This window comes from Ostrea edulis, chromosome 4, assembly GCF_947568905.1.
Source record: "Ostrea edulis chromosome 4, xbOstEdul1.1, whole genome shotgun sequence".
NCBI lineage: Eukaryota > Metazoa > Mollusca > Bivalvia > Ostreida > Ostreidae > Ostrea > Ostrea edulis.
In genome coordinates, this window is record NC_079167.1 from 4,014,102 (window position 1) to 4,032,791 (window position 18,690).

Sequence of the window (18,690 nt, forward strand, 5' to 3'; positions counted from 1 at the left end):
ACATCTGCATGTAAAAGAAAACAGTGCGAATATTATTTAGAAAGTAAATATAGTGGCTACATATATAAATCATCCCATAATAGACGTCTATAAACAGACCCACGCACGTCAGGGGAATCCCAACATGATGTATCAACTCATATGCAACTGTCTAGTTTTAAGGCTGAAAGAGCGTAAAACAACGAATTACTAAGAGGTATTTGATATTTTTATTTCTATTAAACTTATGGTACGGTACTGTTATAACAAAATACACAGCTTTACACAGATAAGACCACCGATGATCACCGATGATCTGAAAATTTGAACTGGTCACGTGACTATCACTTGAAATGGCAGAGTGATGCGGTTATTTGTAAACATCGATTTAAAATCAAATAATTTGGGTTAAAACAGGTGAAATAATTTATGATATGTCGTACAGCCTCATAACTACATACGTGCGATGATTTAATAACGTTTTTACGAGATGGAAAAAAATATTGTAATTCGGACCATACAGCTTTAAGACAAGACCTTGAAAATTATGTGAAATTTTAGAAATTGACATTACCGGTACTCCCAATCTGTCCTTTTAAACTCTCAAAATTTTTCATATATCAAGTGCAAAAAGGTCATTATTTATTTGCATTGCCTGTATTAATTTTTTTTTATCTGTAGTGTTAGAAGGCATGATTATGTACCTATCTTATGTTATGATTGATTTGTACGTGTTGCTTATGTTGTGTTGACACCAACACACAAATCAAGTTTTAATTGAATAAATTTTAAATGCAAAAAGGTCATGATTAGAACGCTGTAGCTCAATAACAAGTATTGCAACCCAAGTTTTTCTTTTTAATTTGCTAATTTTCCTTCAATGTAGAAATAAAAAAATACACTTCCCCAAAAAATTGACATTACTCCAAATCTCAGGTGCGAACCTCTTTAACTAAAATTTCTAATGGCCAACCAAACTTGAACATCAGCTATCGAGTTACAAATGAGATACAGCACTCACAATTCTTTGTTAAGTAAACAAGGCTCATGCCAGGTTTTTGTTTACATATAGATTGCTTAATATAAAATAGCATGTTTGATTAAAAATGAAATGTGTCAAACACTAGAACTGTTTAATTGTGTTCAGAATTAACTTATAAATTGAAAAAACTCTGCTTTACACAAAACTTTTACTAGTATATTTAAGCTATGTAATCATTTTAATATTAGATTAAATTCCAAATGAATAGGTTGATGTTAAACACAACCCCTTCTAGAAACTGGAAAGAAAGCATAAAGGTATGAGTGACAAAAATAACAGTTTTATGAAAATATGATAATGTATAGTTTTTCAAGATTTTAGGGGAGGGGGTGTACTTGTTGTAGAGTTTACGTATGCTTTTCTTACGCAAATCCTTATTCTAAAAAAATAATGTGTAAAATAAAAACAATTTATTGAAGGTTTAGTCCATAAATATTGAAAAAAAGATGATTACTGACATAAAATGGTACTTTCAACAGTAGTTTCTTTACATGTTTAGACTCACAAAGTGTACATTATGAAAATATTTATTTCAATTTATCAAAATAAATGATTATCATTAAATATAGGGTATATAGCCTTTGTTGCTTATTACAGCCCATTTGTTTGAGTGAAGATTATACTCAAATTGTATGTGCTGCAAACTAAATGTTACTTACCTACAGAATTAAAGGACCCAGCATTGCACTCTATGAATCGTCTGGAAAAATGATCCAGAACACGCTCTCTCTCCTGGGTTTCACCAATCAGAGAAAAATGACTGAGAAATCTCCTTAATGCTTTATCTAGAGTATCTCCATAAAAGTTAAAATATTTCAAATACTCCTCAGCCACCAGTGAACTGAATTCATTTCTGTAATAAAGAAGAAAATGTTCATATTACATAGCACTTAAACTGACCATTGAGCAATAAGTATGAAGTCTTTGTCTTGTATAGTTAAAAAGTAGTGACCAAGGTTAAAGTTGCAGAAAGATAATACAGACATCATATAACAAAAACAATAACCCCCACTCCCCATTCTTTGATCTCAAGGGCATAAAAATGTGACTGCCATATGTATTAAACTCAATATCATTCACTTTTGTACAGTATCATGCAAATTCACTACAGTTCAGGATTTGTTTTTATTATGATCTTTAACACAAATGTACCAGGTATATTTGTTATCAAACAGTAACTTTTGTTTTAAGAAAAATATTCTAGGTGATCTATACAGTCATGCAGAAAAATGAAGAGGCCCATGGACCATACTGTTCACATGAACATTTGAATTTTCTAACTGTAAAACCCTTTTATGCCATAGTCTTAATCATATCCAACCATTGTGTTTTTTTAGAGAAGATTTACAGATTTTTTTCTTTTTCTATGTCAAACTTTGCTTCTCTTCCTCCAGATGCCATCATTTAATACATGTCATCTCCCTGTGACATTATTTTCTTTGCAGCCCCCCCCCCCCCCAATTATTTGGACTACCTAACATTTCTACTTAGATAAAATTAAATCATACTATGCAGGGATCGACATTACAGGTTGTCTGATTGCCCGAGGCAAGTGAAAACTCAATACACACTAAATGTCCAATCAGACAAGTGATTATTTCAGTAGAAAATGTGATTAAAATAATAATTGTGTTAAGCTTGATAAATATTAAATGTCTGACTCCGTATTATTTGTTTTCTTTACGGAATCATAAAATTTTTACTAGTGAAAGCTCCTATCTAGTAACTTGTCACACTGTATCTTATTCTATCAGTAAGTCGTTCTGAATAAATGAAAAACTAGTTTCCATTCCATGCTTTCAATGTTTTGTCATTGACGATGTTGCTCCTGTGGCATATTTTCAATGCGTCTGACATATCTTACATAATTATACTGTCATTATGTACAGTTTTGTTGACAATGCCATCATTTAACAATTGATCAAAATACAGCCACCTTTGAGGATTTGACGACATAATGATTCTATTGTAAAAACCAAACCCAAACCGAAATACGGAAAAATGGAACCGAACCCGACCCGAACAACATGACCCGCAGTTTTCAGTTATTTTGGGTACCTGTTGCAGCCCTACTTTTCATGAAATGTCGACATGAAGCACAGGGGCTTCTCATCCATTTTGTTATCAATCTATATAATTTATATAATTTCTGAATAATATTACATGAATAATTACTATTCAGCATACTTGAGCCAGAAAACGACACATCTTTTATCAACAAAATCATCCAGACAGATGGGCAGACAGACAGACAAATGGACTGATGATCCCATTATACCCTCTCCTAAACTAATGCAGTAGTCTTTGTGAAAGAACAGATCATTACAAAATGCAAAAGAAAATGACTAAGTCAATGAAGTTGAAACACCCGTAAAATAAAAATATCCATAAATTCCTTGACTGTTGACGAATCTCAACAAAAATGACAGGAGCACAACTTCATTATATAAACATAATCTGTTCACAAAGTTTGAATCAAGTATGTTCATTAGTTTTAAAAATATCCTCTGGAAACTAACAACACCCCCTCAAACGGAAAAAAAATTATCCATAACTTCCTTGAATATTAAAATATCTCAATCAAAATAGCAGGTGCACAACTTCATTATTCATATAAGATATATACATAAAGTTTTAATGAAATCTTTCATCGGTGTTAAAGATATCCTCTGGACAAATGATGTCTACGAACAAACATAGACAAGATGATTCCAGTATACCCCCAAACTTTGTTTGCAGGGGGCAGAAATACATATAATCTAATTATTAATGTATTCTAGTTTATTCTAGTGAGAACCCTGGCATTGTTCACAACTGCAGTGCATTCATGAAGAAATGGCTATCATTAAAATTCATAAACATATCAAAGGCAAAATCACTGGAAATGTAAATATGATAAAATGAAGACCTAATACAGAAGCATTGAAATTATAAATAAATTCAACAATTTATGGGGTTCCAATTGTTTGGCAACCTACTATGCAAATTTACTGATGCTGCATGATTATATAAAGTATTTCTACTCATTTGAAAATATGGAATTTACTCTTTCTTTTACCACCCAACCTTGTTATATATCCAGTTAAAGGTCAACTGGTCAAGTACATGTACTAGTAAGTTAGTAACCATGCGCAATTATCTGACTTCTTACTTTTTGGACAGATGTCTTGCAACATCTGACTTCTTGAACCCATCCATAAGGAACAACCTTTTGGCCAATCTATTGGCAGATGGTTGATCCACACTTTTCACTGGTGGCTGATAATCTAAAAGATTAGGGTCCATGGATGGATCTAAAGAGTCTCGCTCTGATCGATGAGAACCTGCATTAGACTGGATGCTACTGTCCCCAGGTTTGGCACATATTTCTTGGTCACTATTTGTATCACAGGTTTTAGCACCATTCACACTGTCATCAAGACTTATGAAGCCCGGTATGAACTCCCTTTCATGATTTCTGTCCGAAGTACTTTGTTCTGGGGAACTTTCTGCACTTTTACTTATTTCATACAAGTTAAGTCCTTGCTGAGGAATCTGGTCCAGAGAATGTGCCACATCTTCCTCAATGTCAATGTTCACGGTGGAGAATTCACTATTTGTTCGTAATTCCTGACTTTTACTTCCTCTCACCGCTTGGTGACTTGTTGAGGCAATTTTATCAGCACTTTTACTGGTCACCAGTTTCCCTGATTCAACAGAATCTTTCATGGAACCTTCCAAAGTTAAATCCCCATTTGAATTTTCAGGAGACACAACCCCAGAGCTACTATCGGTCACACTAGCCGATTCACTGCCTATATTCCGTTTCATCACTGTCTGCACTGACACATCTGAACTGATATCAGAAGACAGAGTAGAACTTTGTGAAGAACTCATTGTGTTACCTATATCTTCTGTGACTAGAGTCTTTTCATGAGCATCATGATCCCCAAAACCGGATTCAGCTGACATATGATTTGATTTCATAGTGCCAGGAAGACTAGACTGACTGTCGAAGGACTCATCTGTGCTGTCCGACGGATTTCTACTTGAAGGATTGCATGTTTTCTGGGACGTTCTAATAATCATTTCACCTGTCATAACAAAGGTCTCAAAGCCTTTGGACTCTCCATGAGTCTGTGCCTCTCTTTTCTGGCCATTGCTGTCTGGTGACTCTGGCTTTTGTGTGGTCCCGTTAATGTGGTGACTGTCAGAGAGCACAGGGATTCGAGAGGGGCTATCTGTGGTACGGTCCCCCATTGTGTGACCTTGTATTAGAAATTCATTGTCCTCCTGAAAAGAATAAATCAAATTATATTATCCCCCTATTAAAAGTGAGAAAGTCTAAATAAAGTATTCACATCAAAGTATTCTTTTCACCTAAAACACGTTTTGAATAAGGTACCTAAAATAAACAAAGAAAAGGAAGTTATGTGTTCTCAAGGAAGATTATGCTATTATGTATAAAATGCTTATGAAATGGAAGCAATTCTTTTATTATCAAGCTTTAAATCACAAACAGGAAATTGATGGATATCATTACAAGTACGTACTGCAATGCTTCATTTATTTAAGTGAATGGTAAACAGTATACTAGTAATATGGCAAATAATTCAAATACTCTGGATTTGTTCTATACTTTTCTCAATTCAAAAATTTACAATATATTTTTTGGAAAATAAAATTCAGTAGCATACAAGTGTACATGCAGCAAAGTTTGAAACAATTTTGTAATAAATCAACCAGGATCTATGCATAAAAACCTGATTTCAAAAGATGAGGCTCACAGAGGGCCTTTTGGCATACGAAATATAAATATACAAAGTGCATCACGAATAAAAATATCTTACTATAATGTACTTTTCAAAGCAGTTTGTATTTTTTGATGTAACAAAGTACAACATTATACCCATTTTTTCAAAATTTCATTCAAAATAGATAAAAATGTTAGACAATTTTTTTCAATTTTGTATGGAGCACTTTATTCATTTATTGATGAAATGTCATTGTATCTAAACTCAATACATATATATGTAATTTTTTATTATCAAGGCCTGTGTTTATATTCAAATTATTTGTACTATGTCAAAAAATATAACCTTTTCCCCATAAAAATAAAAAACTTAGTATACAAGCCCTGTTCTTGAATAATTTTAAATCTTTGTTAAAGAAATGTTTGTAGCTTATAAAAATATGAAATTTCTTTATTTCTATGCTTAAAATTAGGCATAATAACATTGCCAACTGGTGCATTCTTTCAAAGTATATGTGTTTTGTCCTTATTCCTCAGTGATCCATTGCTTATAATATGGTACCAACTAGGACTGAAACGATACACCCCCTTCATGATATAGTATAAATTGCAATACTTATGCCACGATTCAAAACTTCCAATACGATACAATTTACAGAAGAAGAATTTAATTACCAAGATTCACAATCATAATTTTAAAAGCATGTTTCCAAACTGCCAAACGGTAAGATGACTGTTGGCTCTATAGTTTAAACTGATAAAGTTCGTTATTTTTTCCGTCAGACATAATTTCAAGACAAACAACAGTCCTAACATTCGACAGTAAAAAAAAAATAAGTACAGGCCGACCCTGGTGTATTTTAGTGAACACGTTTGTAATAAACGTATCAAACCAAAACTCTAGGCAATGAATCGAACATTGAATCAAGCGTTTATATTGAACAGTATCGATATATTGGTGAATTGTTTCACCCCTAGAGGCAACACTATATACTTTAAAAACTGGAAAATATGCTATTCACAAAAAGAGAATATTGATGATACCCTAAGGAAATAGACTTTAAATCAACCTATATGCCTTAATAATTATGTTAAAGATAATTACACATAACAGTACTCGGGAGCATTTGTGATTTTTAATTGACTTTTTTAAGCCCTGTGGCTCTTAGGTACACAAGATATACAATATACAGGCAAATGTCATTTTACAATGTCCTTTGTACTCAAGTTTAAGGAAACAATTTATTAAGCCATACTATTGGGAAAAAACCTTCTGTGTTTAAATTAGTTCAAATGTTTAAGTACTGTTAATAAATTGAAAGACATGTGTAACTTTGGAAAATACATACACCTAGCATTCAAAGTCTGAGAAGAAAATATGTAATTGTGTTCTCCGTCATAGGTATACTTTATTTTTCTGATATCAACTGTGTCATTAATGATTTAAGTAAACTGATGAGCTGTGTAGCTTAAAGTTTATAAAGAATTGACAACTGACACTTAACCATGTGACCTCAAAATCAATAGGGTTCATCTACTCCTTAAGATGTATCAGTGATCCTTGACCTTTGACCTCAAATACAACAGGGTCATCTATTCCTTAAGATGTACTAGTGTAGCAAGTTTGATGTCTGTCATACAAAAAGTTCTAAAGATATTGAGCGGACAAGACTTGGTCTACAGACCAACCGACCAACTTAAAAAATCTGCAGACTTTTACAGCAACATCAGACACAAGTTCAAAATAAATCCCCAAATCTAAGAGAGACTTTGCATCAAGAAGACAAGAATGGTGTTTCATGAATTTATAAATTATGTATCATCATATACATGTACATGCCCCATATCCATATCATAATTGTTTCATGTAAATCAAATTAGACAGAAAGTAAGTTGTTCCATTTACAATATGTTCCTCAAAATTAATGCACTTGACCAAACTGGGACATTACACTTAATCAAAACATGTTTTCTTTGTGTCAAACTGTAAATCACTCACAACATGCACGGGTAATCAATACTGATATATAGCCCAAGGCATGGGAGGCAAGATGACTAACTACTTCGGTTAATCCACAAGATTAATTTGAATGCTTTAGAAATAAACAATTGCAATATTTTTTAACTCAACATCTGTAGCTAAAAGTACATGTATTGTCAATAAATATATGTCTACATATACAGCTCATGCCAGATCTCAAAGAATGGCAGATTGGCCTTCTAAATTGAAATACATAATGAAATAATTGAAAATATCTATCTTTACAACATACAAACAAATCATTGGGATTTTCACCTTGTGAACTAAACTGGAAATGTAAAGCCACCTAATTATGACCACATGGCAAAAGTATGTTTACAATACAATGTAGTTCATTTCTCTTTGATAAAAACCAAAGTTCAAGTTAAGGTGAGGCACACCATATTATCTGGTAAAGACAGCACTTTGTACCTCATTTCAATTGTTGGTATTCAATACTGTTTTCAGCCTAATTTTCGCTGCAGCTGAACTTCTCTGTTTCAAATGCCAGAACCATGAATATTGGCACTCTGCTTAGTAACAGTGGAAGACTTATTGTAGGAAGAAACCAGATTCTTCAGTCATATTTTCATTTTACCCACCTGGCTCTGCATGCTAAACTACAACTTCTTTACAGGGTCCATTGCCTGATGTCTGAACAATGACAAAGGAATATGAAGCATCACCTAATCCACCCCATCCTTTTCTATGCTATGTAGCTTCTATCTGTATTTTTAGCATTAAAAAATCCCCATTTAACCCCAATAAATGCATCACACCTGTTCTGCTGCAGTGGTTCATTTAGAAATTGGTTATCATGAGTCCAGGGGACTCCCCTTGATTACAATAATGAGTCCCAAGCTAAAATCAATGAGTCGAGATTTCATTCTTTCAAACAAACAGCCTGACAATCAGAGGTATAAACAAACCAAGTTAAGAAAGAAGTTTATTGTTGTCACCCCCCCCCCCCCACCCCACCCCAATCTAGTTAATATAACAAAATGATTTCAATTTTCTCAAGACCCACTTAAGGCAACAGATCAATCAATGATTTGAATTTTGAGAGTGGTACAATGTAAGTTTTCTGAAACCATCCAATTCACAAACATAAATAAGTTAATGATCTGCCAAGTTTATGTGTCTGCTTAAAGTTGAATGCTGGAAGTTTTTATTTCTAGCTACTTTGTTCATGCTATATAGTTTTTTGTTACGTTCTGTACAAATGCTGCAATACATAAATTTATCTCCAGTTTCTTCATTTTTCTCCAATCTTAGCCAAGAATAAAGTGTAAGCCATTTTTGTGGAAATTTTCTCAACTTTCGGATTTTTTCAATCTCTACTTAAATTTCAGGATCAATATTTGATTTTGGGGACTCCGCGTTTGTTTCTTTCCTGTGGTTACTGGCAATATCATCATTTTGCAAAAAAATTATCTTTCTCTGATTAAATTAAATATTAATTCGGTATATACATACATACAAACATACATAAATACCAAGGAAAACCCATGAAAGCTCGAAAGCTTATTTCCAATGGGGTTCTTTTGATGCACGGATGTTTGCGCTAGGGAATCATTTATGTGAGAGGAAACCAGAGTACATGGAGGAAACCGACGTGTCTGAGCGGGCGACTGCCATACCTTCTCACATACAACCACTGTCGATCACGCAGGGCTCAACATTAACTTTTTTTCCTACTTGTCCATTCGGACAAGGGACAAAGATATTTACTTGTCCGAACTTCAATTCACTTGTCCGAAAAATTTTCAAAAAAGGATCTAAAATTGTCAACTTGAAAACTGTATTTAATTTACTTAATATATAGTCTATTTTTATACCTGCTTGAATGATTTTTTTTTTTATCTTATTCTCTTGATAAAAATAACAAACGCATAAAACAAAATTTTATCTAGACTTCCTGTTTTGAATCAATGACTTCGTAAGATCCATGGATGATTGAAAGTAGTACACAATAAGTGAACACCAATCCCGATTGAGTTTGACTCAGCTAGTTTACATAACGATTGATATCGGGATCGAAGTTCATTTTCCATGCATTACACATGTACTTCCGACTCTCAACTACTGATACACTTTTCACAAAATTGTTTGGAGACTCCTTTACATAAAAAAAGCACTTGTCCAATCGGACAAGTGCCCATCAATATTCACTTGTCCGAAATGTTTTTCCACTGGTACCGGACAAGCGGACAAACGCTAATGTTGACTCCTGTCATGGGGATCGAACTCGGGTCGCAGCAGTGAGAAGCGAGAGCGCTACCCAGACACCTTAGGAACCTTGAAGTTTTTATACTTTTAAGTGGGGGGAATAGCAACACGTGCAATGACATTCTAGTTCCAAATTTTGTTTACCTGCTGTAATGCCATATATATATCATTTGGTTTCATTGGTTAATGCTATGCAAATTGACTAATGAAATATCATAATTCTTCATTCAGGGGTCAAAATTAACTTTTCCTACCACAGGCTAATTTTAGCCTGTGGGTAAAAAATCCACAGACTAAATTGAAAACCTACAAGCTAAAATAAGAATAATGAAGCAGTACTCTTTTTTCATATGTTTTTTTTATCAACGATTTTCTCCATCATTACTGAGCCTAGTGGGTCAACAGGCATCGTTTGGACAGGACATTAAGTTACTAATCTCGGCTGAGATCCAGTTTGGCTGAATATTTGGACTGATGCCTTCACCGAATCTCGGAGCAGTCCTTCATAATTCATGTCTGGAAATTTACTTTCAGCTTCAGCCGGTTCTAGCAATTAATGTGTACGTCGTTGTATTAAAATTAGCATAGTTGAAAGTAAATGTCATACTAATAAGAAAAGTTCAAAATTGAATTAACACGCACGCATGCGCGTACACGTGGGTATACTCTCAAATGTTCAGTGACATTTATACATCCAAAATGAAATGTCCTGTCCTGTTTATTTATAAATTTTCAGTGTTGTCAAAATGGGTGACAAAACATGGGTATGAGTCGAAGCGGGGGGGGGGGGGGGGGGGGGGGGGGTCATGAGCATTTCCAATGTTGTTTTGGTAATGCGATAGATTTACTAAATTTCCCGTGCAAGCCTGTCTCCCGAAACCACACAAATGTGCCCTAATTTTATTGTTTGCAGGGCTGCAACTATCCTGCATTCAGTGCCACCCCCTTTTCGTACCGCACACGCGTCAGAGGGTACATTAGCAAGGGAATTCTCATTTGCATAATTGTGTCAACTTCCGTCCATATTTCAGCGATTTTTCGCATGTGAGAAGCAGTAGACGATGTTTGACGGTTGATTATAGCCGATAAATGACTTTATTTCCAGTTCACCATGATGATGCGAGAGGCAAGACCTCGACAGAGTTGCTTCTAAACGGTAGGGGTCTAATTATCATATTATATCAAACTTTTCAAGCGATGCAGCTGGTAAAAAAGAAAACCAAGATGGCGGCGTGATATACCTTGTGAATATTATGTTTACAGGAAGACAATTTTTTTTATTATAGATATTTAAAACATCGAGTGCCTGTGGCATGCAGCCATTCAAAATATGCAGACATATCACTAGAATAAACACCCTGTTCTACATGTTTGATGCACGAGTGATAAATGTTACTTTCTTACATTTCTCTTGACTCAAAATACAGAGATAATTCGGGATTTCTATCATTCTATAACGTCATTGCTATAAAATCAGAGGAATCATAATGAGTAGACGTATATCTCAAATACGAATACTTCATATGAATTCTGAAAGTCGAAAAGAGATCACATGACGATCATCTGGAATCTCGTTCAAATCCCTTATAATTTAAATAGCACTAGGCATACAGTACTTTCTTCACACACTTCGGTTTTAGTCGACAACAGTCATTTGCGCTTATTACCTTTAATGGCTATTGTTGGTGTTAGCGGGTGGAGAAATTGCAGCATTTGAACGACAAATGTGAACAAAAATGTCTAAGAAATAACAAGGTAATTCTTCTCCATCCATCAACAGGAAACGAGCTTTTAGAGTTTACTTCCGGTTGGACAATGGCATGCATATTAACCACAAACACCCGAATGCCATGAATACTTCACATATACGCCATCATGACATTTATTTTTATTTTTTTTTACATCTATATTATTGATTTATGTTTAAATCTTAAACGGCATAATTTTTACATGTAGATTCAAATTATCTATTATCGTATGCAGACGATGTGGTTATAAAATAAATTATTGACACTTGGAGAAAAAGTACCATAACAGTTAAAATATCCACAATATTTATCAAACAAAATAATAAGCAACACAAATACGAAACCATGTTTTACATATCAAAACAATTGGAAATTAAACTTCCCCAACAACTGTGAAAATAGCACCCCTTATAAAGCTTTAACAAATGCTACATGTTGTACATTTACCTACATTGATTTTATATAATTTTGATTGCACAGGACATGTAAAATCCCGAAAATTCTGTTAAAGGTGTATTTTTAGAAACCGCTCAAAATATTTGGGCAGGGCTTTCCCCGACTCATTAGTATTTTATTCAGAAATTTGACACGTTTTGGAGTCATTTTCTCGAGTTCACAGTTTTCAACTATACCACTATTCATACAAGAGGTCCATGAGCCACATCACTCACCTGAGTTACCTGTCCAGCTGCTGTGATTTTCAAAAGACTTATTTGTCTCAATCTTTAATTTAAAAAAAATTGATCCCATATTATGGCCCTACGCAGGACCATGCGCATACCCAAGGAGTTGCCCATATGTTGTCACTAGAAGCAAGAAAAGCAATGATAGCATGGGAACCGGTGTCACCAAGACTCATGTCAGCCAGGTTCAACTCCAAGGGAAGAAAGATAACTATCCTTATGCGCCAAAAATGCAGCAGAGGAACAGGAGAAGGATGAGTTTTATGAGTGATGGGAGATCTGAATGCAAAGATGGGAGAAGAAAACACAAATAAAGAGCTCATCATGGGAAAATATGGCATCGGCAACTCAAATGAAAATGGAGAACTTTTTGCAGATTTCTGCACTTTCAACGATTTGGTTATATAGGAGGTACCATCTTTCTACATAAAAAGATCCATAAAACAACATGGATTTCGCCAGACGGAAAAATAGAAAATCATATAGATCATATCAACACCATGCGAAAGTGGAGAAGAAGTTTGCTAGATGTCAGGGCAAGATGAGCAGCAGATACAGCCTTAGATCATCAACTGAGGATGAAACTTAGAACATTCAAAGACAAATCGATCAAACAACACAACAAATCAACATCCAGTTTCTTAAGAGAGGAGTTCAACATTGTAATAAACAACAAGGTACCAGAATGTCTGACAGAGGCAACCATAGCAGTTCATTGGGTTAAGCTTCAAGACACTTGGAAAAATGCATACAGTGAAGCCTTAGGAAAGAAAACGAGGGAACACAAAGAGTGGATGGCAGCAGGATCGTGGGGAAAAGTGAAAGAAAGAAAAGAGTTGAAGCTAAAAATCAACCAGTGTCAGGATACTCAGCAAAAGGAGAAACTTAGAACAGAATACAGGGAAGCCAACAAACAAGTCAAAAAAGTTCCAGGAAGGACAGAAGACACTTTGTCCATGACATGACCGAGGAGGCAGAGAAAGCAGCCAGATAGAACAACATGAAAAGGCTATATGAAATAACCAGAACACTTTCAGGTAGGAATTTGAACACAAAACCCCCAGTGAGGGAAAACAGGACAAAATTATCACCAGTGATACAGGACAAAGAGCTAGATGGGTAGAGCATTTCAAGGAAGTTCTAAATCGACCACCACCACCTTGTCTCGTAAACATACCACCAACAGCTGAAGAACTCCTACGCACCTGATCCCACCTCTGGTGTGTCCGTGGGTCCGTGTTTGCCCAACTATCTATTCTGTATATCTATTCTAGATGGTGGCCCTGTATTGATGCAAGGTGAAGATAACGAACAGTGATCAATCTCAAACTATAGGGACTCTTCAATTTCGGGAGATAAAATATTGCGCCATGGAAGTCTTCATTTGAACGAAAAATTTGTTAGTGACTATTTTCCTTTTGGGATTTTCTACTTCTACCAGTAAGCGGCCACCGTCAATGTGATGACTATTATGCCACTGGTGGGTGTGCGCATGTTAAAACAAATTGGTGAAGGTCTATTTACAGGTAAGTTTAAAAACAAACGAAACCAGTGGCTTATTGACGGAGACGAGCCTTGAAGCATTCAGGGTTCGGAGCCATCACAGTAGAGGTGGGTAAGGCATTCCACTCCTTGATGGTACGTGGGTAGAATGATTCCTTCCTCACTGATGTTCGACATGATGGAATTTGCACTGCCATAATGTTGTTATTCCTGAATGTCCTTTCTTGGATTTTTAGTTTCTCGCCAATGTCAATCTGAAGTTTGTTGGTGATCAGCTTTTACATAACACAGAGGTTGGGTGTCCTTCGCCGCACTTCTAATGATGGCCATTCAAGCTGATTAAGCATCTCGGTTATAGATGAGGTGTTATGGTATCTGTTGTGGACATACCGGGCTGCTCCACGCTGAATTATTTCAATCTTTAGAATATCTGACTTTTGATGAGGATTTCTGGCCGCACTGGCATACTCCACAGTTGGTCGTACTAATGATTTATAGGCTTTCCCTTTGATGTTAGAGTTGCTGCTGATATTGATTTTTTCTCTTGAGAAAGCCAAAGGTGCTGTTTGCTTTAACACAGATGTTATCTATGTGCTGGGTCCATTTCAAGTCTGTCGAGATTGTAACGCCGGGACATTTTGCTGATGGGATATGCTATAACTGTTGGCCGTGTAAGATGTAGTTCTTCTTGATGATTTTTCGATTTTTTGGTGATGGTAAGCACATTACATTTTTCTGGGAGGAACTGCATGAGCCAGATTGTTAGTTGGTTCAGGTTGTCCTTGAGCTCCTCTTCATCTGCATCTGAAGTGATAGTCATGTATGCCACGGTATCATCAGCAACGAGTCGCACGGTCGATGAGAGGCCTTCCGGCATGTCGTTTAAATGTAAAATACTCGTAGAAAGAGACTCGGTCCTAGGACTGAACCTTGTGACACACCGGAGTCCACTGGCACCTCTTCGGGTGATTCCCCTGCACGACTACACTTTGCTTGCGGTTTGTAATGAAGCTTTGGATTCACTGGTTTGTCTCCCCTTTTATTCCATAATGGTTAAGCTTATGAATTAGAAGGCTATAACTCACTTTATCAAATGCTATGGAGAAGTCCATAATAAGGCAGTCAGTCTGTTTTCCCTTGTCGATGTTGATTGAGATGTCGTCAATAAACTCTATGAGTTGAGTTTCACATGAGGCCTCTACGGAACCCATGCTGGAGTGGGTACATGATGTTTTTGTCATCAGCCAATCTAATTAAAATCAGATCCTAGGATACACTCACAATCGTTACAATACTTCTTACAGAGAGTATACGGCGCGAATCTAAGAAGTCTGATTATAATTAGATTGACAGTACATAGTGTAGAATATCTGTTATGCGAGTAATTCTCTTACAGAATGGAATACAGTACATAGTGTAGAATATCTATTATACGAGTAGTTCTTTCATAGAATGGAATACAGTTCTATTGGCATATCATAGAGAATCTTCAGATGGATACTAACAAAGCAAGGAACTTTGAGGCCTTGTATTGCACAATGTGTTTAATATCAATAGAGATGGGAGGTGATGACATTCTGGTAGAACTCATCCGATTGGCTCTGGATATCCAGGTCAGTCATCTTTGATATTAGCTTTGTTTTTAGTAGTATGATGTAAAGGTTTTGATGATACGAGGGTCATTCAAAACATGCGTAGACTTTTGCCATACTTTTTTTTCTGAACAGGCAAATTGGTGGACATAATCATATTGTAAATGATTTAGCATTATACCGAAGAAAATTCAGATATGTTACGATATAATGGAAAATATTTCAAAAATTAGAAGCGAAAAATGAGTTCACGTCGCGTGGTCACAGCCCAGTAGCTAAGTACTTGTTACTAGCTTGAAAATACGGATGTATATTTAATTGCTGTTATAAGATTTAGAAATTCATTTCAAAATTAAGGATTATCTCCCTCACGCATAGCTCTTATCCTTGGACGAATTTGACTCCACTTTTTTGGCACGCTGTTTTTCCCTATAATAGTTCTAAAACTTCATTGTTATTTCGGATTTCAAACATTTCGGTTGAGCATCACTGAAGAGACATTATTTATCGAAATGTGCATCTGGTGCAGGTACAGTTTCTACAGTCATCTAGCCCAGAAAATTGATGATTTCAATAGGAGTCCCAAAATCTGCCATTCCAAAAGAGAATATATAAGAAAACCCAAACTACATTTGATTTGACCCAAAATTGCTTCGTGTTGTAATGACAAGAGCGTGAAGTTGGCATAAACTTGCCAAAATCAATGAAAAAATTCATAAATTCAGGGGGTTTTCCTTTCAGAAAACATGCAGCCCATGCGTCGAGCAAATTCATATTCAAATATATTTTTTATCGTCTATTAATAAACAATATATTAATTTCATTTTGCTCGACAGATGGGCACACCTTTTCCTAGGCAATAATCTGGATGAAATTTAGTTCAGTTATTACGCTTTGTTTGAAAAAGGGTGGGAAAAAGTCTTATTCATATATTTAACTTATTTTAAACACGGATCAAGCTTAATTCAAGACACATTTAAAACAGAGAAATTTTTGGGCCTTTTTATATACACAATCGTACATGGTAAAATTTTGTTATTTACAAAAATGCATCATATGTTAATTGTCAAATCTCTCAAAAATGGTAAGGATTGGCGCTAATTTTTTGAGGACCCTTTGTGATATATTATTTGGTCCCGGGGCTTTGGTTACATTCAGCCCCTTGAGTAACTTATGGACTCCGTTAACTGTTATGTCTTACTCTTCGATCCTGGGATATCCACCCTTCATGTTGCACCGCTTAGAAAACTCCTCAACTGTGATGTCCACTTTTTTTCAGAGAAGGCTTCCCGAAACTGTTTGTTTAGAATATTTGCCTTGTCTACTGATTCCTGGTGAAGAAGACCGTCCCTTTTTAAGGGTGGTATACTATTACCGTCCGACTTCCTATATTTGATGAAAGTCTAGAATTCTGTTTTGGTTCTTATCATCTGGTTCTGATGTTATCATGTTGACTAGATACTTTCAATATGAGCGTCGTATCTCCTGCTGTGTTTTTCGTTTCAGTTCCTTGTAGGTGTTAACATCCTTTATATTTCCTTACTTTTTCTTTCTCCTATAACATGTGTTCCCTTTTCTTATCAATCCACGGACATCTCGTTTGAGCCATGGTTTACTATCCTTATTCCTGGCTAGCTTTGATCATATGGATGCAAGTTGAAGACAACGAACAGTGATCAATCTCATAACTCCTACAAGCAATACAAAATAGATAGTTGGGCAAACACGGACCCCTGGACACACCAGAGGTGGGATCAGGTGCCTAGGAGGAGTAAGCATCCCCGGTTGACCGGTCACACCCGCCGTGAGCCCCATATCCTGACCAGGTAAACGGAGTTATCCGCAGTCAAAATCAGTGTACCAAGAACGGCTTAACAATCGGTATGAAACACGTCAGACAGCATTTGACCCAATGCGAGGTTGTATTGACGAATTAGATCATTATAACGACTATAGAATTTGCGAAATGCTGACTTCAATCGAGACTGTTGAAATCCCTGTACCATCAACTTGTTTGTCAGTAGCTTACCTCGATATGTTCCTTGATACTTCCTTTCAGTGCCTGTTGAAAATGAAAGTGCACTGTCCCTCATGGATTCAATGACAGATAATACTTCTTTCATATCTTTCCTGATCTCGTCCCAGTTTGCTTTTCCGTATAATGGTATTTTATGAGGTCGTTGTTGAATGGTATGACGTCTAATTCTACAAATACTTCATCATGATCTGAAATACCAGGCATGGTCTCTACCCTGTTGACGGTGGATGGATGGTTCGTTACCACCAAGTCGAGTATGTTCGTACCTCTTGTTGGAGTGACGACCATCTGATATAGTCCAAGGCCATCAAGAGTCTCTATGAATTTATAGTGTATCCTCACATACTATGAGTTCCACTTTTAATACTTTTTGTTTCCCAATTTATTCCAGGCATATTGAAGTCCCCTGCTGATATGATAACTGCATTGTTTACCCTGCATGCTCTTTCTATACCTTTGCAATAACTTAGGAAGCCTTCATTACTTCTTTTTAGATTGTAGAAGCTGGATAAATAGATTGTACGATGACAGACTAGGTTTAGCCTACACTACACGATTTCACACTCCGTTTCGAAGTGAGAAGATCATTTTTAACTGCAATGATTACACCTCCTCCGCTAAGATTTCTGTCCTTGCGATAAGTAGTAAAGCCCATCGGGAGAAATTGTGAATCTTCGAGCGGTCAATCCAAGTTTCAGTTCCAAAGATTACATCAGGATTTGTGCTCTCGATAAGGTTGAGTAATTCTCCCTGTTTTGTTTTAACTGACTGGAAGTTAACATTTAAGAGTCTTAGATTTATCTTATACTTCCCACAATCTAATTAAAATTAGATCCTTTGATCCGCTCATCTACTATCGCTACACAAGGATCTAACAACTCTCCATAAGAGGTCATCTCAGATTGAACTTTTGCATTGACCAATCAGCGATCGGCTTGAGAATCGTCGGTGCGATTGTATATTCTCGGAAACGACGTCTTCCGAACGTATATATAAACAAGTAAAATGGCTGCGGCCATACCAGCCTCGCCGTCCACACCACGCAGGATATATAGTTTATGTAATATTTGTTGTCTGTGCGGGTTTTCATTTCTAATAAAAGAAGTTGATCGAAACGGTACTGC

The 18,690-nt window shown here is 35.9% G+C and overlaps 2 protein-coding genes across 8 annotated transcripts in view; one reads left to right on the forward strand and one right to left on the reverse strand.

Moving 5' to 3' along the window:
- Positions 1-13,660, reverse strand: part of LOC130053925 (PH and SEC7 domain-containing protein-like) — a 43,553-nt gene extending 29,893 nt beyond the window's left edge. For 6 of the 7 annotated variants that reach the window (XR_008802151.1, XM_056161664.1, XM_056161667.1 and 3 more), the window contains exons 1-3: positions 11,670-11,803; positions 4,173-5,293; positions 1,681-1,874 (exon numbers count right to left, since the gene is read on the reverse strand). Coding sequence is in view for 6 of the 7 variants with exons in the window: in XM_056161664.1 (XP_056017639.1) it covers positions 1,681-1,874; positions 4,173-5,260 (1,282 nt within the window). In the remaining variant the exon portion in view is untranslated. Of the gene's footprint in view, positions 1-1,680; positions 1,875-4,172; positions 5,294-11,669; positions 11,804-13,638 lie in introns of those variants that run through there. The other variant, XM_056161665.1, reaches the window with a different exon arrangement.
- A 1,630-nt stretch (positions 13,661-15,290) lies between these two features.
- The window catches only part of LOC130053926 (sphingosine-1-phosphate lyase 1-like), a 46,689-nt gene continuing 43,289 nt past the window's right edge, over positions 15,291-18,690 (forward strand). Inside the window, exon 1 of the mRNA XM_056161681.1 lies at positions 15,291-15,549. Coding sequence (XP_056017656.1) covers positions 15,430-15,549 — 120 coding nt within the window. The 5' untranslated portion in view covers positions 15,291-15,429. The remainder of the gene's footprint in view (positions 15,550-18,690) is intronic.